At 44.3% G+C, this 24,780-nt stretch overlaps 1 protein-coding gene across 3 annotated transcripts; it reads right to left on the reverse strand.

Moving 5' to 3' along the window:
• Nucleotides 1-346: 346 nt before the first annotated feature.
• LOC136486867 (uncharacterized) lies at nucleotides 347-23,458 on the reverse strand. 3 transcript variants are annotated; one of them, XM_066483922.1, is made up of 26 exons: nucleotides 23,281-23,458; nucleotides 22,731-22,841; nucleotides 18,061-18,219; nucleotides 17,887-17,961; nucleotides 17,696-17,781; nucleotides 17,032-17,320; nucleotides 16,766-16,914; nucleotides 15,439-15,936; nucleotides 15,017-15,347; nucleotides 14,757-14,903; nucleotides 14,571-14,651; nucleotides 13,650-13,763; nucleotides 13,451-13,540; nucleotides 11,291-11,386; nucleotides 11,104-11,163; nucleotides 10,948-11,016; nucleotides 10,779-10,865; nucleotides 4,567-4,629; nucleotides 4,385-4,474; nucleotides 4,232-4,312; nucleotides 2,965-3,045; nucleotides 2,794-2,883; nucleotides 2,663-2,713; nucleotides 2,438-2,482; nucleotides 2,301-2,366; nucleotides 347-689 (listed from the first exon to the last, which is right to left on the reverse strand). In XM_066483922.1, the coding sequence occupies exons 1-26, from the start codon at nucleotides 23,326-23,328 to the stop codon at nucleotides 648-650; spliced, it is 3,099 nt and encodes a 1,032-aa protein (XP_066340019.1). In that variant the 5' UTR covers nucleotides 23,329-23,458; the 3' UTR covers nucleotides 347-647. The 3 variants fall into 3 exon arrangements, with proteins under 3 accessions (XP_066340019.1, XP_066340018.1, XP_066340020.1); XM_066483921.1 differs by having other exon boundaries at nucleotides 17,696-17,796; XM_066483923.1 differs by lacking the exon at nucleotides 13,650-13,763 and having other exon boundaries at nucleotides 17,696-17,796.
• Nucleotides 23,459-24,780: the final 1,322 nt, after the last annotated feature.

The following is a 24,780-nucleotide window of genomic DNA, read 5'->3' on the forward strand; positions in this document are numbered from 1 at the left end:
ACGGACGACAGAATTTCTGATTTCAATTGCTGTCCATTGCGGAAAAAAGGCTAAATTTCGTCCACGTAGGGACTAGGACATAAAATACAAATATAATGCTTTACCACAAGGTTCCATAATATCAGACATGAGACCCAGTTGCCATGAACCCGAAAGGCATATAGCTGTTCCTTGACTAGAATTTGCATGCTACGCATTCTCTGAGCAAGGTTACCTACAGTTTTCTTGTATCTGTCAACCCCAACACAAAGCTTTCCCTTTCACAAAGCATGCCTACCTTAACAATTTGCATTGTCACAGATATAGACAGAGAGACAACGGCCAACAGTTAAGTGCACAGTACACATCGAAACATTGATGCCATGTTCCTATTTAGAACAAATACCCAGAGACTGCACAAAATATATTATCTATAACAATAAGCAGCTTATATGCTACAAATTGTTCGTCTCAAACAGAAGGTATGCTACAATTTTGGGCATCCATCAGCTATAGAACTTGTAATGCCAGGGCATCGAGTATCCATTGGTAGAGTATAACTCTTGTCTAAAAAAAATTGGTAGAGTATAACCTAAAGTTCCAGATTGGCAAGCCTTGAGAAGAAAGGAGACTGAACATCAGGTACAGGTAAATAGAGTGCCAACTGATCAAGCAGTATGGTAAAATAGCACCCGTGGCTCCACGAAGATCTGAAATGGACACTTGTCATAATAATGTATAAATCAATTGATAAATAATAGACACAACTTGGGTAACAAAATAATAATATGCGATAAAGCCCAAAGCTAAAAATTTTGTATTAAATCTAGAATTAATATTTTATTGGACAGGTCAATTCCAACAATGATTAATTATGTTATACTCACCTCTAGACCATGTAATTTTGTCAAGAGTTTTGCCCAAATCTTAAAAATTGCAGTACATATGAATTAGAATAGCACTAGAAGTAAGGTTTCTCAGATTTGTTGTTACAAAATGTTTCACTGAGGCACAGATGTTCTCAGACAGCTAATAACACCTCTCTTCCCTGCTTGCTCCTGCTGCATTTCGCTCTCCCACCCATGTTCTACCGCCTCCTCGGCTTCCACTCTCCCACGCTCAATCCGTGGCAACCGACATGTGGCCCCATGCCTCGCCCCCAAGCAAGAGCCAGACGCAGGGCCACGACGCAGCTGGAGCACAACCGCAAAGGAGGAACCAGATTACCAGACGCTGTGGCCATGACCCAAGCCTCCCATCAACCCCCTCCACCAGGCCACCCTCTCCGTTTACATCCCTCGCTGTCTGATCCCGTCGGATTTGGAGGAGGGATCGAAGGGCTGTCGGATAAAGAGTAGGGAGGCAGGAGCTGCATGCTACCGGTGGAGGAAGGGGATGTGGGGTGGGGCAGTGCGGCGAGATAGGACAACTATGGTGCTGATATGGAGCGACTAAGATGAAGCAACAGAGAAACACAACAGGTGAGGCGACGTGAAGAAAAGGAGGGTTTGTGTGGTTTGTTAATGGTGATGGTCTGCATTAACACCATCCATTCAGAATTGCCTCTAAAGGTTAATGTCAAAATGTCAATTCAACAGGACAATATATTTGTAATTTGATTGCTCTTTTAGATCATCAATTGCACCGAACGAAGAATAATAACATGTTAGACCAATCGATACCTTAGTGTCAGTGTGTAAGAGCTTGAATTAGTATTATCGAATATTTGAGCATATCAGCGGAGCATGGGATCAACATTTTTTCCTACACTCTACAACATAAAGTCCAAAGCTATGAAAGGCAAATAGCCTCAGGAACACAAGAACACACACACGAACACAAAGGGTTTGGTGGCTGGAATGACTTCTTTTCTGATTTTCTACTTATATAGCCAGCTGTGAGCTACAAATCAGGCTGTGATAGCCTCCTAACTAATGTAGAATATCAACATAGCTATTACTCCATGCTGAAATTAAGCTAAAGTTAAGGCTATGAACCTAGACACGAGCATGCACCTAGACACAAGATTATTTCCAACATGCTTAGCGCTCGTTGAATACAATGAAGATGACATGGTATTAATGGGATTTACATTTGTTCGACAGTAGCAACACATGGGCAGAAACCTAGTCTCACCAAATTATCCCGTGTCCAACTTGTATAAATCAAGACAATATTAAAAACATGCATAGAAAATACTACTAGCATACAATAACCAGATGGTAGAGCTAATAAAGCCAACAAGCTACATCCCTTTATTTGCGCAACAATCATTAATGATCCATTAGAACTTTAAGCTCAAGAGGACTAAGGATACTAACCTTTCGTAAGGGTTCTCGAACAATGTAATAGAACTTATGCTTGTAGTGTCGCGTGTCCCTCCAAAACTGGAAAAATATGCAAGATTAGGTGGTGGTGGTGGTGGGGGGGGGCGCAGGGAGGGAGAGATTTTATAAACCTTAGGAAGATATTTTCTCAATCTATCATGTTTATCGCCAACAACCTAGAAGAAATCATCCATTAGATTCAAGTACAACAACAAGAATAACACAAATGTTCATCTATATGTATAACACATCTAAGCCTATGAGTCAAACACTTTCCAGAAAAATAAAGTGCCCCAGCAAGTTCTAGAAAAACAATTGAGGGAAAAGAATACTTTCAACAAGTTCTAGTATACCACCTGCTTGAAGGCTCGCCCCATATCCTTTTGTAGTAATATTGTTCTATAATCCTGACAGTTAAAGAAATTTGAACATGGCATTAATAATGACTCAAAACGCAAGATATTAAAGGTCGTTTAGAAAAACATACAATGATTCCTCGGATAACATAATGTCTCGGAAGATAACGCCCATTAAAAACTTCATCCTTGAATGTATCTACAAGTTCTGTTGTCTTCTCCTACACAAATAATAATATTATAACTGATATGCATGGACGCGATGAACATAAAAGGCATATTCTCATTATGTTAACATGTACCAAATTGACACGATCATTGTCAACAGAAAAAAAATCTTCGACTTCAAACTCCCTCATCAAGTTTGTGAGACGACTTCTTCGCTGAAATGTGTTGGTATTGAACTTCAGAATCAGGTTAACCATAAGATCAAAAAAGAAAGAATCAGCTTAACCATGGAATAAAAGACAGACTCTTGTAAGGGCGTGAATGTAATCACAAACAAACAAACAAGGGTGTGTGGGTGTGTGCTGTAAGGATTCTGGGCCCTCTCTCTTCTTAATACAAAGATACATGTGTGTAGGGGAAAATGCAATAAAAGACAAGTGAAGCTTATATTTCCAGTTTTACTTGCAATCTTTTGTTAAATTTCTAAAGGCAAAATACAATAATGGGAACAATTATACATTGATGAGTTATAAACACACGCCAGTACATGTTTATGCACCATTACATGCTTTAAATGAAATTTTGTTTTAAATAATGATAGCGTATCATTGTACCATTGTCTTGTTGACTCATGATAATCAAGAAAATAGGAAACTGATATAAATTCACACACTTCCTACCTTCCTATGCATTCACATACTCGAAACAAATAAAAGGTACAGGTCAAGTTGCTGATTTCAGAAGTCCCTAAACCAAGCACATTTGGCTACGATAGAGTTACAACCAATATAACAAAATTTAGTTCTTCAGCTGTCACAAGACCAGATCTCTTGGAAGCACCTATTTTTCAACTGAACAGATTTTTCCTTGTTAGCCAGGTGTGCATGCAAAAGGTTTACAATGTTGCATGTTTGCTCCAACCAAATATAGTGGTATTGACATCTCATTTTGATTAGCTTGGGCCAAACAACATAACCTGTAAACTCCTAGCTGAATAAAAACAAATCATGACCATTGGATGCAGCATACTTGCTATGATGCAAGCAAATGCTGTAGATACTTTCCCTTTCTCAAGGCCTTAAGGCAGGATTTCAGATGTTGCAGAAATGATGGGGGAGGGGGGGGGGGGGGGCAACTAGGTCTGTCAAAGTTGGATATCAAAATAAATCTATAATCTACTGCCGTAAGCATAGATTCCACAACATCAAGAAGCAATTTGTTAACTGAATATTAAATAAGGTGATGCCTGGCGCTTCGCTATTTATTTCCAGTAAAACCAACAGTTTATCAAAAACTTGTTAGGCATTCAAGAATCAAGACAGGAAAAATGAAACAGAAGGCATTATAATATTTTAATGCATAACAGAAATATATTATCGAAATACTATTTTCATTCCATACCGACTCATCTGCAATGAGGTCTCTTATGCAATCCGAATATAACTTATCTTCATTATAGATTTTCACAATAGCAGCTCTTCGCTACAAAAAAGGACATGCTTGTTAAGGAATAAATTGACCAAAATCAAATACCCAAAGGAATATTGTTGGCACCTTGAGAGACAATTCTTTAAGACCATGGTCCAAATTTGAGAACTTCTGAGTCACTGCACAACTGTCTACATCTACCCCAAACAAATTTTCCTGAAAAATATCAGCAGCATAGGTAACTCATTATATTTTACTGCAGTAATGCAGTTATGGGTACCTGACGTAGTTAAAAAAATTTGTCATACCCCTGAAGCCAAATAGTCATCATATTCTTGATGCAAGCGGAGTTGCACTTCAGCCATTGCATACTGAAGAAATTGATACCGTTTCATAACAAAAAAAAGACAATTATAGTGAAAAAAAAGGGTAAGAACACTAGTATTCCTTCATGCACATAACCAGAACACAAGTTAGTACTTCTATATTTCATGTAACTTAATAAATAGCAATTAAACATCTGAATGCACACAGTATTTTCTTGAACAAGCAGGAGAAATGCACATCATTATATTAAGAAGAAAAAATGAGAAAGGAACCCATACAAGACACCCACTCACACCATGTTGTTCAAATTAAACAGACATGCGCTTATCACACAAAGGCAGCGACGTCAACCCAAAATTAACTCCCATTCGGCCCCAGGGTGAGGAGGTAATCGACACCTCGTACCCCTGCCAAACCCCAAAAAATAAGCTCCTCACTAGCGAGCAACAGACCTCGAGCTAGGTTTGGAGAATCAACATCAAACACACACCGACTACGAATATTTCACAAAGTACATGCTCCCAAAATGCACAGTAAGGGCATCTAAAGCATGCAAACATGAAGTTTCATGACCACAAGCCATCTTAACAGCAATATAACTATGTGGTGGGTAGAAAAAGACCAGATAATAACCAACAAAACAAAGTTTGCTTTCAAGCAGGGAAAAAACTTCCACGAAATCTATCAATCCAAAACTTCAGATTGTATCAAGAATTCTGTTTGTCATACCAGGCAAATCGAAATAAATTGAATAAAATAAAGTAGGGCTACAAACCGCAGCGTATAACATGCATCACTGCACTAGGATTCCATCCTTCATTATCCTATATTCCTATGGAGAGTTAAAGCCCAGTTGGCATTGATAGTTTACTATGGCATCGTCTTGAGTATGGCTCCAAATACCATTATAAATGCAAGGTTGCTCTCGGTGACATTAAGCTTGATGCCAAATGACAGGAGACTATCATCGGCCAGGTATAAACTGTGTATATTTTTGCTTGGTTTCTTTGGAGTAAATTACATGCGTTGGGGCCCTTTATGTAGGGACTACTGACTTGATTCTCGGTGCAACTATATTTAATGTTACCAACTTGATCTCTATTTCTATCTCTTATTACCAGGTCTGGTTACTAACACTTCTAAACGTTCTGTGAGTCCAGTCCAATCCAATCCCAGAACCAAGATATTAGAAGTTCTGACAGAGACCTTCCCATGCAAAGTGCAAGAATTCCCCTGCAAGTATCTTGGGTTTCCACTCTCTTAGAAACTTTCTAAGGCAGATTTTTATGCAATAATTGACAAGATTGCTGATAAGTTACCTAGCTGGAAGGCAAACATGATGCGTCCAGCTGGGAGGTCCACCTCGTCTGTGGAGTGCTCACAGCTATTCCAATTTATCAGCTCATAGCATTGGAATTCCCTAAATGGGCAATTAAAGCAATTGAGAAGATTGGAAGAGTTTTCAGTGCTATCCATAGTTGGACTGCAGCACTTAGCTCCAGGCTTGGAGAACTAAAGGTAAGATTGGTGGTATCATGATTTACAAATGGTTCCCATTTTATCTTGCAAGGGCTTCAACTCCTTGGTTGTTTTGGTGGCATGGTGAATTTGGAAACATAGGAATGGCTGTATTTTTTAAGGGTTTTCTCCTTATCTTGCTGCCATCTTGCAGGATATTAGAGATGAGGCAACGTTATGGTGTATGGCAGGAGCCAAAGTGCTCCGAAGCATATTGTCAAAATTGTTTTGCTCATTGTGGTTACGGTTTGTTGGTGAATCCTTTTTGTAACTTCTTTGCCCCTATAGGGGTTGTACGAGTCATATAGACTCCTTTCTTCTTCTTAATATAATGATGCACAGTTCTCCCGCTCCCGCGTGCTCGATAAAAAAAAAATCCTTACAAATCTCTTGCCATTGGACAAAGCCCCTGGGCCTGATGGGTTTACTGGGCGCTTTTACAGAACATGCTGGAGTGTTATCAAAGGCGATTTGTTGATGGCTTTGGATGCTATTCACCATGGCCATGTCATTAAGTTCAGACTGCTCAACTCGGCCTTCATTACACTGCTGCCTAAGAAAATAGATGCACTAGAGATGAAGGATTTTCGGCCTATTAGCCTAATTCATAGCTTTGCTAAGTTGGTCACTAAGATCTTGGCAAATCGACTGGCTCCATTTCTCCCCTCTCTGATTTCTACAAATCAAAGTGCTTTCATCAGAGGCAGGAACATCCATGATAATTTTCTGCTTGTACAACAGATGGTGAAATCCCTGCATAGGAAAAAGGAAGCTCATATCATGCTCAAACTGGACATATCTAAGGCTTTCGATTCTGTCTCCTGGTCGTTTCTATTGGAAATCCTTCGCCATGTGGGTTTTGGACAGCGGTGGTGTAATCTGATTTGCCTGATCCTATCCACATCGACCACCCAGATTCTAGTGAATGGAGAACCAGGGGAATTCATAGTTCACCACCGAGGCCTTAGACAAGGGGATCCTCTCTCCCCCATGTTGTTCCTGTTGGTAATGAATGTTCTGAATTCAATGGTTGAGTATGCATCCAGGGAGGCACTGCTTCAACCTCTAGCCACTCAGCAGGCCCGGCATCGGGTCTCTTTCTATGCTGATGACGCTGTTATTTTCTTGAGACCTGACAGTTTAGATCTTAACACAGTCCACCACCTCCTTGACCTGTTTGGACATGCCTCGGGACTCAGAACCAATTTATCAAAAAGCTCAGTGTCTCCTATCAACTGTACTAATGAAGAGCTGGTTCTCACAGCTGAGGTTCTCTCCTGTTCTATCAAGGCATTCCCCTGTACCTACCTTGGTCTTCCACTCACAATTGGCAAACCGACCAAAGAAATACTGCTGCCTTTAGTGGATAAGGTGGCTGATTATCTTCCAGGATGGAAAGCTTCCCTGTTAAACAAAGCCAGGCGATTGGTACTGGTAAAAGTGGTTTTAACCGCTGCTCCCATTTATCTTATGATAGCCATGAATCTTCCAAAATGGGTTTTCAAGGCTATAGACAAAAAAAGAAGGGGCTTCTTGTGGAAAGGACAGGAACAGGCCAATGGTGGTAATTGCTTGGTAGCATGGGAAAAGGTGCAGAGACCTCTGGAATATGGAGGACTTGGAATTATTAACCTGGAACTGCTTGGCTGCGCATTAAGGGCCCGCTGGCTTTGGGCACAAAAGACAGACCCTTCTAGGCCATGGGCTGGTCTTCCAGTACAAATTTCCAGAAACACTCAGGCCCTTTTTAATGTTGCTGTGGATGCAATAGTTGGTAATGGGGAGAAAATCTTGTTCTGGACAGATCGCTGGCTGGATGGTCATACTTTGGATGAAATTGCTCCCAATCTGTTCAACACGGTCCCTAAAAGGTTGACCAAAAGAAGGACTGTTGCTCAAGCGTTCCAAAATAATCGCTGGGTGGGTGACATCAAGGGAGCGCGTACAGTTCAGGTCATGTATGAGTACCTTCAGATCTGGGATATTGTGGAGAATATTGTCTTGCAGCAAGACACTCCAGATCAATACAAATGGAAGTTAAGTCAATCGGGGTCCTATAACAGTAAATCAGCATATGCTGCCTTCTTTGAGGGTTCTGTCAGAATTGGGCCTTGGAGGAGGATTTGGAAAAGCTGGGCTCCTTCGCGTTGCAAATTCTTCATTTGGTTAGTGTTTCACAACAAATGTTGGACCGCTGATCGCCTGGCTAAGCGAGGTCTGTCTCATCCGGAGGCTTGCCCCCTTTGTGACCAAGCTCCGGAGACAATCCACCACTTACTGGTTGGCTGTGTGTTCTCCCGCCAGGTTTGGGTGCTGATCTTCCAACACCTGGGTCTGATACACCTAGCTCCTGAATCTCCCGAGACCCGGTTCTTTGGATGGTGGAGGAAAACATTCTTGGCTATACCAAAAGAGATGCGTAAGGGCCTTAATTCTCTGATAATCCTGGTCGCTTGGGAGATTTGGAAACACAGGAATGATTGTGTGTTTGAAAAGGCCAGGCCGAACACTCAGGAGGTTCTTAGGGCTATAAACACTGAGGGCCGTCTATGGTGCATGGCTGGGGCTTCCAAGCTCCAAGAGCTAGTGCTCTCTGTTTTATCACCTCTTCCCGATTCTGGCATAGCCTGAGTATAATGGCTGCTGATGTGTTGGTGTGTGTTTTGTGAGCCTTAGTATAATGGCTGTTGATGTGTTGGTGTGTGTTTTGTAACTGGGTAGGGGCTACCCAAACCCGTTTTTTCCTTCTACCTTAATGAAATGACGCGCAGCTCTCCTGCGTAGTTCGAGAAAAAAAATCTCTATGACTTCCCTAGCTAGATAATCTCCTTCCTTGATTAGTCGATTTGACTCATTCCTAATTTAACCAGCCACATGAGCCTCGCGCATGGCCATAACATCCCACAAAGCCATAGCATAGTTCAAACATTAGGTCTACCTTTAAGTTTCAAGCTACTAGAAGTAGCTACTTGGAACTAGTCCCAGCACCATATAGACATAACGGGCACTAAACATGCTTATTAAGGCGGTAAGGTGGGACGTGGCGAGCCACCCGTTAGAGTCGCCTAGGTGACACCTAGGCGATTATAAGGCGCGCAAGGCGACGCCATATGAATATGAAGAACTTCAGAGCTGCAGTGTGGAGACGATAGGAAAAGGAAAACAAAAAAGAAAAGAAGAAATGGGAAGAAACTAAGAAAGCCCAGCCCAAGAGACCACCAATCAGCCCTTGTAACCTTCCCTAAGCATGACCTAGAGCTGCCACTCCCCCTACTGAGACCCCTTCCATCAGGCACCACCTCTATCTCTCCCTCTCTCTGGCACCTCTCCTCGGGTACTCCCTGCCTCTTCCCCTCCCCTTCTCCCATGCTGTTGTCGCCGCCTTCCAGATCCCCCTCCACTTCTATGCAGACCAAGAACTGCTGGCCTGCTGCTGCCCCTCTCACATCCCTGATGCTGCGGTTGGCCGGTGAGGAAAGCTGCCATGGCCATGGGAGCCAATGGGGATGGGGCATAGATAGGAGACTGGCCTTCCCTGAATCCTGCTGGTCTTCCTCTAGTTCTTCTCTTTCTTCTCCCTCCCCTCCTCTCTTGTTTTGCTGGATTTTGGTCGTGGCGACGGGGACACCCAGGATGTTTTTTGTAGCGCCTGAACGCATTGGTGACGACTAGGTGACGCCTAGGCGACGACTTGATAACCATGGCACTAAACATACTAAAGATTACCCAAAGAAAAATATGTTACACTGGAAACAATGATAAAAATCAGTCACCTAGAAAGATCACTGACCACAGCAACCGTATGAAATAAACTTTAACGAAAGGAATAACATGGTGAAATACATTTGATTTAAACACTCCAAAAGCCCTTTGTATAGGGGCATCTCCCTCATAACGGCACACCACAAGCAGAGTGCCATGATATATGATTTCTCATTTGTAGCATGATATATAACGGTCCTTGGTAAGAACCTGATTAGATGAGCATGATTTCTTTTAAATATTTGGCCATGTTTTGAATGGCATAATGGAAGTTCTAACATGAACTGAAAACACCTAGAGAAAACTATAGATCGTAAGGAGAGATAGATTTAAACAATTTTGCACATTTAGCAAGATCAATTATTTCTAATAGTGGTAATCAGCAATCAGTTTGTCATATTGAGTCCATTAAAAAAACAGAATTTATCATAAGCAATCACACCAAGTTGAATGTTCAGGCCACAAATTTTATTAAAAATGGTACATGCATCAACAGAACATAGTTGAAATCTAACAGGATCAAGCAAGAGTAGAACAAGTGAACAACTAAAACTGGTACATTTCTTTTGTCCAAAGAAATTGTAGGAAGGACATCTGAACTTCGTAAACATAATGTTATCACAACATAGTGCAATGCTAATAGGGTTCATTTTTAAAATTAGTTCTGTTCCTGGATCCATTGAGATATGCTTTCTTTTTGAAAAGGAATCCACAATTCTTCACATATGTCACAAGAATGTTATTGGCTTTTCTCGGTTTTAACTGCGAGCTTTATTCAATCCTCACAAACAATATCCAAGTCAACATATGAAATGTACTGTCAGATAAAACAAAACATTTTGCACAAGTAGAAATAAATATTATGCACAACTAGAAAAAAAAAATCTGGGAATTCAATGCCTCAATGGCATACCTCATAAGTTTTAAGCTTCGTCAAAATATATTGTATTGCATATGGTTTCAAATGTGTCGGGAAGTCTCTCGGGTCTGGTGTCAGTGGCTGAAAAACCAAAAACAAGGAAATCAGATTTTACAAAACGATAGAAGTTCATATTGTTATCACAAATACTATATGAACAGACCTGAAAATCATCAAATTCTTTACCCATAGTTAATTGCTCAATTATCCATAAAAGAAACTCTTTATGTTCCTGCAAAATATAAAGCATTACGCAAAATGTAACAAAGCAACTCAACAGGTACGAGAACTCCAGTGCTCTGAATTGTCAACAAATTACTTCACGGATTAGAGGATGAAACTGAGGTTCCCAGAAATACAATACTGAATCAAGTAGGACCTGAAAAAAAAAGGTTCTTTAGACTTGGGAGAAACAATAGATAGATCGATCTTTAAACAGAGTACTTCTACCTAAATAACTAAGAATGCATATATAATTATATATAACAAATAATTGAAAAACTCACACGAACAGACCGTTCCACATCATAGGAGTAAAAACGACTGAATGGTGTCTCAATATTTTCAAGACGATTAATCACACTGCTAAAACGGTCGGAACCCTGTGAAATAATCACATATATATCATGCTGAAAGTTGCTACAAAAAAACAAGAGTAAAATACATCTGTGGTCCCAAACTTGTCTTGATGTACCATTAGGACACTATTAATTTGCGAGTCGATAAACTTGCTAAGCAGTTCACCTGTGGTCCAAAACTATGGTAAGCCTTTCAACTGCTGATCTTGACACTAACAAGGCAAGTTGTGCCAACACAGAAACTAACAGGAGAGATAAGAGCCAGGAAGAAAGTGATGTTCTAAGTTATGTGGGTTGTAGTGGAACTTTATCTGTTCATTGTAAGAGTGAGGAAGAAAGTGATGTTAAAATGTGTAAGACATAATCTGCTGCTCCCCAATTCTCTCTTTGCTGCAGATTAGGAGTTGAGGCTGATCAGCCCTGCTGTCCACTCGCTGCTGCTGTAGCAGTAAGGCAACAGGCCATAGTTGTAGTGGCTTACATCAGCCATGTAGTGTAGAGATGGCTGAGCTGAGCCATGTAACTTAGGAGTAGGTAGTTGGTGTACTCACCATACCATATTGTACCTGGTAGAGGTACTAGCACTTGTACATATACTATGCCAAGGCAATGAAGCAATTCAGTTCAGCCAAATAGGGTCTGTTTGGTTGTGCTTCTTGCAGGAGCCTGGCTAGAAAAATAAGCCTGACTAGCCTAAGCCTGCATAGGATAGTACAAGATGCACTTGTTTGGTTACATTGGCTATCTTAGCCTGTACAGGAAATATTCTGTTTGGTTGGCTGCTTTGGTTGCATTGGCTATCACCCCATCTGAACACTGGCCATCGAACAGGTGGTGAGCAGAGCGGAGCCTCGCCATTCCCGTGGCTGCTGCTCGTCGTCCTCCACCAGCTCGAAACTCCTCTGGCCCCTCGCCGATGGACACCACTGGCGCATCCTCTAGCGCCGACGCGCGGGAGACAACGCCACTTCCCCTGCTCCAACCGGCAGCCCCGGCTCCGGCCCCTTCATCGTCCGCGCGCAGCGCACGGGTAGCGGGAGAAGAGCTCCCAGCCATGGACGAGCTCGAGCGCGAGGTAGATCTTCAAGCAGGTGAGCTCCAGCCACGGACGGACAAGCTCCAAGCCACCATCTTTGAGCGGGTGAGCTGCAGCCACGGATGGATGAGTTCCCAGCCACCACGGACGAACGAACGTACTATTAGGATATGTATATATCAGGATCAATTAGGCTCAATTAGAGAGATTCCTAGATTGGCTATTTCTATATATAGCCTAGGATAGCTTCCTTGTACAGGTAATAGCTTACCATGTTTGTACTCTCCATGTATGCCTATTGGCTATATATATGAAAGGCTCCCCACCCACATAGGGTGTGTGGTGATTCTCTACACGTACGAGCTCCACGGACGAGCTCCACGGCCGGCCGGCTCGAGAACGGCAGGATGCTGGTGCGGCGGCCGGCACGGGAGGAGCCAGTGGCTTAGCGAGAGGGTGAGTGGACTCATCGTGGTCGCTAGAGCAAGCCAGGCTCCACGAAAACAGCCCTCCCTCACGTTCCCAGCAAGCCACCCTGGAGGAGCCTTTTTGGCTTAGCTAAGCCTGGCTAGGAGGCCAAACAGGCAACCAAACAACAAGAGACTGCATCTAGGAAGCCTGGCTAGGGGCTAAGCCACCCACAAAAACACTCCCATACATTTTCAGAGCAGCAGGAGTTGCTCGAGCTGTGTGTGTGTGTGCTGTGCTCACCTCTTCTTCTACCTCCAGCCAAGTGACTGTGTGTGTGTATGTGGGATTGTGGGTAAGCTAGCTGCTTACCTGTGCAGGGAGATCGTGGGCCAACAAAATGTATGTGGGTTGTAGTGATACAAACAATGGGGAAGCAACATTTGGTGATATGGATGACACAAAGATGCCAAGCAGATAGATTAACAGCAATTAGGGGCATTTTTACCTCAGGTGAACTGCTTAGCATGATTCAGGGACATAAACTGCAAATTAATAGTTCAAGGACCTAGGTGACATGCCATGTCCAATCAAGTTTAGTGACCTTTGGTGCCTTCTAATCATTAACAATAGCAACAAAGTACCTTAATATATGGTTTGAGAGTAATGATTTGGCGAAGGAACACAGCCATTTCTTTGTGATTTCTGACTTGAGTCATCGAGTAATACTTTCGCTTCAATAACAAAATTAAATACACATATATAAGCAACATTAGTATTAGTATTAGTATATATATATGTAACCATATGCCCAGCTGCTAACTGAGGTAACAAGATCCATACTCTTCGCATTTTTGAGATGGTAATGAAATGATGATGCTCAATGCTGTTAATGGCAAGCTTGGATCTAAACTCAGGATTCAGTTTCTCAAGAAATTCCCAATCAGAATAATCAACCTGCAATGTAGATTAATATATCCATACACCCATTTTATGAACATATACAAATGCGTTAATTAAGAAACAAAGGGAACTGTTGATTTTATAAAGAACATGGAACACCATGAGATGTTACCCTGATCTATGTAACTCAGCAAATATTATGAAATTAAAACAGAATCCTACCAAAAAAATATCTACAGCAATACACCAAGGACTACAGCCTGCAGCTAAGTTCATTTCGATGATATTTCTAGTAGATGCATTACATTTGATTGAACAATTTAACATTCTCAAATACCAATGCTTCAGATGTTTCCTAAACTTGCAAATGTGAAAGGGTTGCTCCTATAGGCCGTAAAAATTATCCAACGAGACATTCTAGCTGAGTTGATTATGAAAGAGATCTCACACCTTACTGAGGGCTTGTTTGGGTACGCCCAATCGCCATGTGGATTGGAGGGGAATGGATGGGATTGAAGGGGAAATTAGTTCGTTTCCTCCTCAATCTTCTCTAAGCCACAAGGGGAATCATTTATCAAAACTAGCTATGAAGGCAAGACATCTAAACAATTCCGTAACTTCTCTGACCTAATGGCTACTGTTCTAACGTACCGTCACCCTCGCATTCCCCCATCTCATGCTCAATGACAATTAGATTTACACCTGCAACTGCAGGTTGCAGTACCTAGATGTTAATGGATAACATAACTGATTCATGCACTGTGGAAGTTACAAGCACTTTGCTAGCCCTGATATACCAATTTGCATTATCAAATAAAAATCTTGAGCAGTTAGTATTTTCTTTAGGAAGGAAAAAAATACCTTTGAACTGTTGAGTATTGCATCTACCTCCTTCAACATATCAATATAAATTGGAAGATATCTTCTAAATTCATCTTCAAACTGGGCGAATAAATAAACATAGTTTCTATTAAGTAAGAACCAAAACCAAACCAGATAACAGTTCAATATTGAGGTATCCAAGCTGAAGTTACAAAGAGCACTAACCTCCCAATTCCATTCTGTTTTCTGCTTATTAAATTCATTTGGCACAGCAAGATGTGCCCTTGCACGTAAATCTATCTTTTGCTGTGCCAACCAACACATGAAGTTATCTGCAGCATTGCCTATGCCCTTATCTCCCCCCTCTATGTTCTAGCATAATTAAGTTTGCACAAAAAAAATAGTTTGCATCTGTTAATGACGCTTCTCAACTTAAAGCAGTACAACAAAATTCAGAAAAGAAAAAAAAATCATGAGTCAGATACCTGGCATTCTGCATGGACATTGCTTGACAAATAATCATATGATTCGCGACAGAGTACGATAAGATCCTCGTTAACACTAACACTTATATCTGGGTTCAACTTGCAAAAAAGACGTCTAATTGCACACGGAAGCTGATCATCTAGACGCTGAATCAGCGACGGAAGCAGTTCATCTAAAACAAATAGCTTAAGTCTTTGATCTTTGGTGACACCAGCAAGCCGTACCAAAGCAAGGCAAAAGGGAACAGCATTTCTGGATGCTTCATCATCGGCCCAATACCCAAATAAGCTCATCCGTAACCTCCCAAAACAATCATGAACCAAAAGATACCTGCAAACAATTGGAATATCTAGGTGTTATCTTTGTTCACTTAATAGACTAATACAAATAGAACTTAAGGTAAACAAATTATTTTTCATACCCAATAAGAGAACTTGAAGATACTGATTCCAGATCCTTGAAAGCAGTTATCCTGCTATCACTGGCATCTTCAAAACACCCATGAAAAATGCCACTGTTTGATTCTGGACTGGATAGATTTCCAAACAAATGACAAACTACACGGGTGAAGTCAAGCAGTTGAGAACGCTCCAATTCCTCAACATCTTCTGCTGATTCAGTAAGTTTGACAAAGTAATAAGGAACTTTAGCTCGACCATTGTGCATAAGACTGAACCAAGCAGCATAAAGTACACTCTCACAGTGTCTAAGCAAAGGTCGCAAGAGGTCCAAGATCCATTCTTTCCATAATTCAATAGGACAATTTCTAACCAATGGAAGGAAAACAGCATCGATAAGTTTGCTTAAATGCCTAAACTCCATAGTCTCTAAATCCTCAAAAGCAACACAAAAGGAGGATTTATCCAAAAGGCCAACAAATGCTCCTTCAAGAGACATGCATAGACCAATGACCTTGTACCTGCAGCAATACATAACCAATCATGTGCCAATTACTGAAAGCAATGTAGAAAAAGGATGCACAAAGTATAAATAAATTCTGTCGCGATAATTTGAAGTGCAAAGTAAAATTAGTCATGGACCGTAAAATACCATAAACTATAACAATAAAAATTAATATGTCATCTACATGCCTTATGTCGATTTAGGACAGTACTGAGCAGCAGAAGGCACAAAACCTGTGATGGAAGGAATAGCATATACTGCCTCAATCACAATCAGTAAGCTGCTTGATTACCAAGTTATCAAGTATTGACCCATTTCAAATCTCACCTGAATACGAATCTCTATTTGGGACCTATGGTGATCTTTGTTTGATGTTTGAACTCCCCTCCCCTTACCATATGGACTATGAACCCAAAATCCCCCAGCCAGTTAGAGCCTGGCTCGCCCGCGCCATAAAAGGGTTAGGCTAAGTAAAATCTTGAACTGTGAAGCTGGACGTAAGATCAAATTTAAGTAATGGATCTCAGATTAAGAAAATAAACTACACCCTCTATTCCAAATTATAAGACGTTTTGGCTTTTCTAGATACAAGTTTTTGCTATGCACTTAGATATACAATATGTCTAGATACATAGTAAAAGCAATGTATCTAGAAAAGCCAAAATGTCATAATTTGGAATGGAGGGAGCATATCAGACTATCATCACTATTACATTAAGCTTCTCATGGTTTCTGTGTCACTTCATTGCTTATGCTTAGTACTGCACATGTTCTCTAATATGAAGTGAAGAAAAGGAAGTAGACAATAGAATCAACAGTTCAATTGCTGCAAGCAATGTACTTACCCACGCTCTCGGATTTCCTCCAATAATTCCCCTGTCTCATTCTGTTCAAAACCTTCCTCACCAATCATCAGCATTTTAGCGCTTTCAAGTTCTTCAGACAGATTGCAAGCAATTTGATCTTTCCAGAGATTGTGGATGCACCGAAGGAACTGAAGATAAAATATTAAACACAATAAATGTAATACTCGCAAAAAAAACTAATATAAACACCGAACATCAAACAGATGCCCTAGTTGGGGAAAAGAAATTAAGTTTAGTTTTCATACCTGCAACAATAGAGGAAGGATCAAGCGTAGAAGGGAAGCAAAATAGGTATCATAAGATTGCTGCCTCACAGTAATTTCTTCTCCTATGATTTCTTTGAGGGCATCCTCGGATGACTTTATGACCCAACAAACCGAGTTCAAGAAATAATGATCAGAAAGTAGACATGATAAACCACGACCGGTATGGAGAAAACTATCTTCCCACTCTGGTTGGGTCCATATCATGTTGAGAAGTTTAAGTATGAAAAGATTAGTGCTACTGTGCTCGATGTTATGGTGCGCGCTGTTCCTGTAAACAACCTTAAAATTAGGTAATCATACTCTAGCATACAAATGGTCATTAAATAAAAGAAACAACTTTGCCTCTCTGATACTACTCTAGTCACTAATTAGTATTGGCAAGAAATTATCAAAATCTAACAAGATCGTTCCATTTTGAACACTTGATTACATTCATAGGTAAAAGAAAAACTTGCCTCACTCTAGTCGCCAATCAATGTTGGCAAACAAATTATGAAAAAGCTTACAAAATAGTTCTATTTTGAGCATTCGACGCATGTACACGTACATGCACAGACACACGCAGAGTGAGAGGGAGAGGGAGGGAGGGAGGGAGGGGAGAGGTAGAGAGCATATTGAACAGCCAGGCTAAAGAGCGCCATACCTGGAAAAAGATATCGCAATAAATGCTTGACATAGAATATTATGTTCTGCAAGGAGTAGGCATCCCTTAAGTTGAGGACCATATGCCTGTCCAGAAAACCTCTATAGCATTAATAAAAAGAGTTTTAATAAGAGAATAAGCTCAACTGAGTATTAGTATCAGATAGATGAGAGTAAAAGAAAAGTACTCACCAACACATGTGGATGAACACCCTCTGGACCACCGTCAACCATGTTGTCATCAGATATGTCAATTGCCATGAGCCTCTGAGGAAAAAAAATATAAATACTAAGAAGAATAAAGACGAAATTGCTGTAGAGACAAATTACTGGATATATAATACATGTAAACACAACAAAAATCACCTGGACTTCTAATTCGCTCTCATCACAGTCCATTCGCAAATCACAACTGCTGCTACTATGAATGCTTCCATCAGAACTTGAACTAGGGGACACAACCATCTCTACTATCAAATTAAGACTAGTGCTGATAAGCTCCTCACGCCTGAATTCCAAGAGATGCTGCAAATGCAAATGGAAACAAATAAGTATTTATCAATATTAGAGATATGTATAGTCTAACACATGTATATCATGTTACTTGTACCCCAAGTTGTATCTTTACTATATATATGAAAGTCGCCCCCCCCCCCCCCCCCCCCCCCCTAATTGGGTGTGAGGTGTTCCCCTAATTCTCTACATGATATCGGAGCAGCAGCCCTGAAGTCGTCCGTGCAGCAACAGCCGGACGCTGACGCCCGTGCACAACATGAGGTAGTGGAGGCCTGCTGGGGGGTGGTGCAGGTGGCTGGCAGCAGCAGCAAGGTGGTCAGCGTGCGCCTCCTCAGTCTGGTCCGTGGGTCTGTTATGGTCCACTGCCCGGCCAGCACCAGCAGCAGCAGCCTTGGTTCCGTCCGCCGCAGCAGCAGCAGCCAGCGTGGCGTGGGCAGGGGCAGGGGCTGCTTGGACCTCCGCAGCAGCAGCAGCAGCAGGCGCCCTCGGCTTTCGCTCCAGCCAAGTTCTCCACTCCGGCTTACCTCCAGCAGCCACGGTTTGCTCCTCCGCCGGGTCCTCAAGCTGGTGGATGGAACCAGGCGGGTCTCATCTCGGCATTGGACCAGATGGCGCTTCAGGGTACTAATCCTTGGGTTCTGGACACTGGTGCCACATCTCACATGGCTTCTTCGGATGGTATATTACTCACCCGCCTTCCTCCTTATTCTTCATCCATAACTGTGGGCAATGGTCATTCTATACCTGTTGTTAGTCGTGGTACTTCCATCCTTCCCACAGCCAACATCTCCTTTCATCTCAACAACATTCTGGTTGCACCTGACATCGCAATCTTCTTTCTATTCGTCAATTTACACGTGATAATCATTGTTCTATCGAATTTGACGCACTTGGTTTTTCTGTTAAGGATCCATGGACGGGACGCGTGATTCTTCGCTGCAATAGCAGCGGGGACCTCTACACCATCTCCCCAGCTTCGCCATCCACCGCCGCTAGTTGCAATCTCGCCGTCACGTCCACCTTATGGCATCACCGTCTTGGTCATCCGTCCGACTCCATCGTCGCTTGCCTTAGAAACATGTCGATTATCACATGTAATAAAACAGCACACTCGTTGTGTCATGCCTGCCAGCTCAGCAAACACACGCGCCTGCCTTTTGCTAGTTCAATTTCCATTACATCAGAACCTTTTGCTCTAGTTCATTGTGATGTCTGGACCTCCCCTGTTCCTAGTACTTCGGGTTATAAATATTATTTGGTCATGCTTGATGATTTCACTCATTATTGCTGGTCCTTTCCGCTGCATCAGAAATCTGAAGTATATGGTCATTTGTTAATTTCATTGCCTACGCTCAGACTCAGTTTGGCTGTGTGCCTAAATGCTTTTAGGCTGACAATGGCACAGAATTTGTTAACCATGCCATGTCTTCATTCCTATCGAGTCGCGGTGTCCTACTTCGCCTATCCTGCCCATACACCTCTCCACAAAATGGCAAAGCCGAGCGTATGCTTCATACTATCAACAACACCATCCGCACGCTGCTGATCCATGATTCCATGCCGCCCTCTTACTGGGCTGAAGCGCTGGCTACAGCAACCTTCTTGCTGAACTGGCACCCTTCCACTTCCGTCGGCCACCAAATCCCGTACCAGATCCTCCATCGCTCCGTACCGGATTATTCTCAGCTTCGCGTGTTCGGCTGCCTCTGTTATCCTATCAGTGCCACGGCTCCCCACAAACTTGCACCTCGCTCCACGCCATGTGTCTTCATCGGTTATCCCACCTCTCACAAGGGTCACCGTTGTCTTGACATCTCTACTCGACGAGTGATTATATCCCGCCATGTGGTCTTTGATGAGTCTGTATTTTCATTTGCCGCCACTCCGTTTGTGCCGGCTTCACTTGATTTTCTTCTGCAGGATGTTACTTCGGTCGCTCCCTCTGTTCCAGAGGTTGAGCAGCCGTTGACCCAAGACCTCAACAATCCGGCTATCATCATGGTTGGCCCTGCTCGCCTCCCAGTACAGTCGACTGGTCCTCCTGAGCAGTCGCCTAGTCCTGCCCCTGCTGCACCTCTGGGCGGGACTGGCCGGTTTGGCCTCACCTATGAGCGTCGGCCCCCTGCACCAGCACCAGCGCCAGCTGATAGGCGTTTCAGCGACAAGGTGTTCCAGCGCCGGTCTTCTGAAGCTCGACTGTCCACCAACACGGTTGCGTCTACTTCTTCGACTGCTGGTGGTACGACCAGTACAGCTGCTGCTCCTCAGCCACCTGCACCACCCCCAGCAGGCCTCCACTACCTCGTGTTGTGCACGGGCCTCAGCGTCCAGCTGTTGCTGCACGGACGACTTCAGGGCTGCTGCAGCCCCCTGCACCTCCTCGCTGGCCTATGTAGGGGCCTGCACTGGCCCATCCCCTACTCCATCGCATGATGACACGCACACAGACAGTTCCTGTGCCTGTCAACTACAAGGACTTGTCTGCAACGTCGACCTCTCCGCTGCCCGCTAATTATCGCAGTGTGTTGGCTGATCCCAACTGGCGTGCTGCGATGGCAGATGAGTATCAGGCTCTTCTCGACAACATCACATGGCGCCTCGTCCCTCGACCACCAGGTGCCAACATTGTGACAGGCAAGTGGCTCTTCAAGCCCAAATATCATGCGGACGGGTCTCTTGCACGCCACAAAGCTCGTTGGGTTGTCCGTGGCTTCTCCCAGCAGCATGGTGTCGACTATGATGAGACCTTCAGTCCGGTCGTCAAGTCTGCTACCATCCGGACTGTGCTCAGCATTGCTGCCTCACGCTCCTGACTGATTCATCAGCTCGATGTGAAGAATGCTTTTCTTCATGGTGACCTTGAGGAGACCGTCTACGCACATCAGCCTTCTGGTTTCGTTGACCCGTCTACACCTGATTATGTCAGTCTGTTGCAGAAATCATTGTATGGCCTCAAGCAGGCTCCTTGTGCATGGCATCAACGGTTTGCCACCTACGTCTGCAAGCACGATTTCACTGCGGCGAAGTCTGATGCTTCTCTGTTCATTTTCAAAGATGGTGGAGATGGCATACTTGCTACTCTACGTCGATGACATCATCCTCACAGCATCCTCTTCGGATCTCCTGAGGCGCATCATCGCCCGTCTCAGCTCTGAGTTCGCCATGACAGACCTTGGGGCCCTACACCACTTCCTCGGCATCTCCGTCACAAGGTCCTCTGACGGCCTCCACTTGTCCCAGAGACAGTATGTCATCGACCTTCTTCAGCGGGCCGGCATGGCCGAGTGTCACCCCACGGCGACACTGGTTGACTACAAGTCCAAGCTGTCTGCCACCGATGGAGCTCCAGTTGCTAGCCCTTCAGACTACCGGAGTCGTGCTGGCACCTTGCAGTACCTCACGCTGACTCAGCCGGACATTGACTAAGTCGTTCAGCAAGTTTGCCTCTTCATGCACAACCCGAGGGAGCCGCATCTTGCTCTAATCAAACACATTTTGCGCTATGTCAAGGGCACTCCCGATGTCGGTCTGCACCTCGGCATTGGCAGCGTGTCATCCATCACGGCATACTCCGACGCCGACTGGGCTGGATGTCGACTCTCGACGCTCTACATCAAGCTACTGCGTCTTCCTTGGAGACAATCTGATTTCCTGGTCTTCAAAACGGCAGACCACGGTGTCTCGGTCTAGTGCAGAGGCGGAGTACCGAGCTGTTGCTCACGCAGTTGTTGAGTGTTGCTGGTTGCGCCAGCTGCTTGAGGAGCTTCATATCTCGATCCCTTCGGCGACCATTGTCTATTGCGACAATGTCAGCGCGGTCTACATGACTGCCAATCCAGTTCATCATCGTCGCACGAAGCATATTGAGATTGACATTCACTTTGTCCGTGAGAAGGTGGCTTTGGGGCAGTTCAAAGTGCTACATGTTCCCTCAGCTCATCAGTTCGCGGACATTATGACTAAGAGACTGCCTGTACAGTTGTTTAATGACTTTAGGTCTAGTCTCTGCGTCCAGTTCCCTCCCGCTGTGACTGCGGGCGGGTATTAGAGATATGTATAGTCTAACACATGTATATCATGTTACTTGTACCCCAGGTTGTACTTGACTATATATATGAATGTCACCCCCCCTAATTGGGTGTGAGGTGTTCCCCTAATTCTCTACATGATATCGGAGCAGCAGCCCTGAAGTCGTCCGTGCAGCAACAGCCGGATGCTGACGCCCGTGCACAACATGAGGTAGTGGAGGCCTGCTGGGGGTGGTGCAAGTGGCTGGCAGCAGCAGCAAGGTGGATGGCAGCAGCAGCAAGGACATCAAGCATAGAGGTCATGACATCAAGCACACCGTGCAGACTAGGACATCGATAAGCACTAACAATCTTTTGAACCCTGACATGGTGAAGCCAGTTGTTTTTCCATTATTAATTAGTATTTGGCCCTCTACATGTTAGCAGACCGTGGGTATGATACTACTAATGTTAGATGAAGCACTGTAGTCAAACGAAAGAAGTTAAATGGACCTGATGTATTTTATTGCCATAGTGCTGGATCTCAAATGAGAAATCCTTGCTGAGCAGCAGAAGTGACACCCTTACCAGCAAACCCACATAGCTTTCCTCATCCTCTCCTCCCTGTTTCACAGGAACCAAACATCATTGATGGTGGAACCAAACATCAATGATAGTCTAACAACAATTATTTATAAAAAGTAAAAGGGGAGTAAGTCCTAATGGAGGCGTTGAAACATATGAGTAAGCGATAAAATATTCTGTTAGAAGAGCCCAACATTACATAGGGGAAGAAATAAAAAAAAATAAGGACTAAAACAGGAAGAAAACACCTAAAAACATAGAACGCTTAAATTTTCGAAGTCTATGTTGTCTTGTTTGTTTGATGGATAATTTTCCCCATGCCAGCTAACCATCAGAATTGCGACTGGAAACTTTTGAGGCACAAAATCCACTCCCTACCAATCCCAGATTCCCACCACAAAAATTTACAGGGGACGAACTCCAAACTTGCGTCGAAAACTTGCGTCGATGCAACATTCCACAATTGCCTAAAGCCTACCTGAGGATCGAGGAACGTGGATGCAGAGGCGGACTCCACTCGGGCCATTAGGGTTCGGGTCAACCCAAAACTTTGGGAAACAAAACCCGCACCCGCAAGAACCTAGTGGCGGCGGCCGGTGGAGGGGGAGGCCAGCGTCGCGCCTAGTGGCGGCGACCGGTGGAGGGGGAGGCCGCCGGCGCGCCCCTGCAGCCGCGGCCCAAACCCTAGCGCAGCCTGGGCGCGGGCAGACTGCTCTGCGGGTGGGGGCCTGCGGCGGGGTGGTGGTGCAGCGGCGGGTGGGGGCCGGCGGTGGCAGGGACCGGCGCCGGAGTTGCCGGGCCCCGGGCGGCGGCGGTCGAGCGCCTCCTGCTCCCGTTGCCAGTCGCGCGGGGTAACGACTCTGTTCGCGAGTCCGAGCCAACAATCGAAGGGAAATTCCTTCTTTCCAAGGTAGGGGGCAGTATGGTTTTTTCCGTGCCCATAGCCGGGGTGGGGGGGGGGGGGGGGGGGGGGGGGGGGGGGGGTGTCGGAGGTTATATTTTAAAAGGTGTTCAGAGTTATATTTTAAAAGGCCTACGAATTGAATAGAGGGGCACACAAACTCAGGGTCAAATATTAAGATTTCTCGTCTTTTTATTGTACACATCCGTATTACCGGATATGGAAAACATAAAAGATGCGAGGCAAAATTTACTACCATACATTGACACCGAGGTCGTTTTGCAAGTGGACACAGAAAAAAGGATCGATCTTGCTTTGTGCTAAACTTGACTCTGAACATATTAAAATATTTATTTCTGGCTTAGAGGTGAGACAAGAACTGTGAAATGACCTTTTTACCCATGTCTCTTTCTTCTTCCTCTCTTTCCCTCCCATTTTTTCTACTACGGCAACCTATCTGGCGTCCACAGTGAGACAACCTTCCCTCGCGACCCCTGGCAACGCTTGCAAACTGTTGGGCGCTGCGACCTGTCCCTGCGCCACGAGCCCTGCGCGCCGAGTGCTATCGTTAGCCCACGTGCCCCTAGCTCCGAAGCCGGGCGCGGCAACCGCCCCATGTGCGTCGAACCCCACAGCCGAAAGCCACCGCCGCCAAGCGCGCTGACGCCGCCGCTAGATGCCCGCCGACTAACGCCCTCGCCGCCAACTGCTTCGCCATGGGCATCCGCCTGGACCCATCGTTTGACCCGTACGGCCGTATATAGGCCTTGTCAACTTTCTCCTCGCCTCCTACGCGTGTTCCCGCACGTCACCACGGTGATCCGGCCGCTGTTGTACCAGCATGCCGACGAGGTCATCCCACCGCACCAGGGCCACACGGTCGCGGACTTCAAACACCAGATCTCTGATTGGCGCAACTGGATGTCCAGGTGCGGCGCCAAGGACGAGGGGGTCAAGGTCCTGGACCGGCGGTAGGGCACGGAGCATTGCACCATCAGCAACATCCTCGATGCCGGCAAGCACTTGCTCGGGTTCCAGCACACGCCCGCGGAAAGAGAGAGGAAGAAGAAAGAGCTA

This window comes from Miscanthus floridulus, chromosome 10 (assembly GCF_019320115.1).
Source record: "Miscanthus floridulus cultivar M001 chromosome 10, ASM1932011v1, whole genome shotgun sequence".
Taxonomy (NCBI): domain Eukaryota; kingdom Viridiplantae; phylum Streptophyta; class Magnoliopsida; order Poales; family Poaceae; genus Miscanthus; species Miscanthus floridulus.

Coding starts and splice junctions, on each gene's coding strand:
- LOC136486867 (XM_066483921.1), bottom strand. CDS start 23,328: ATGGCCCGAGTGGAGTCCGCCTCTGCATCCACGTTCCTCGATCCTCAG. Junction 14,652..14,756: donor AAACAGAATGGAATTGGGAG/GTTAGTGCTCTT, acceptor TTATTCGCCCAG/TTTGAAGATGAATTTAGAAG. Junction 2,483..2,662: donor TGGGGCGAGCCTTCAAGCAG/GTGGTATACTAG, acceptor GATTTCTTCTAG/GTTGTTGGCGATAAACATGA.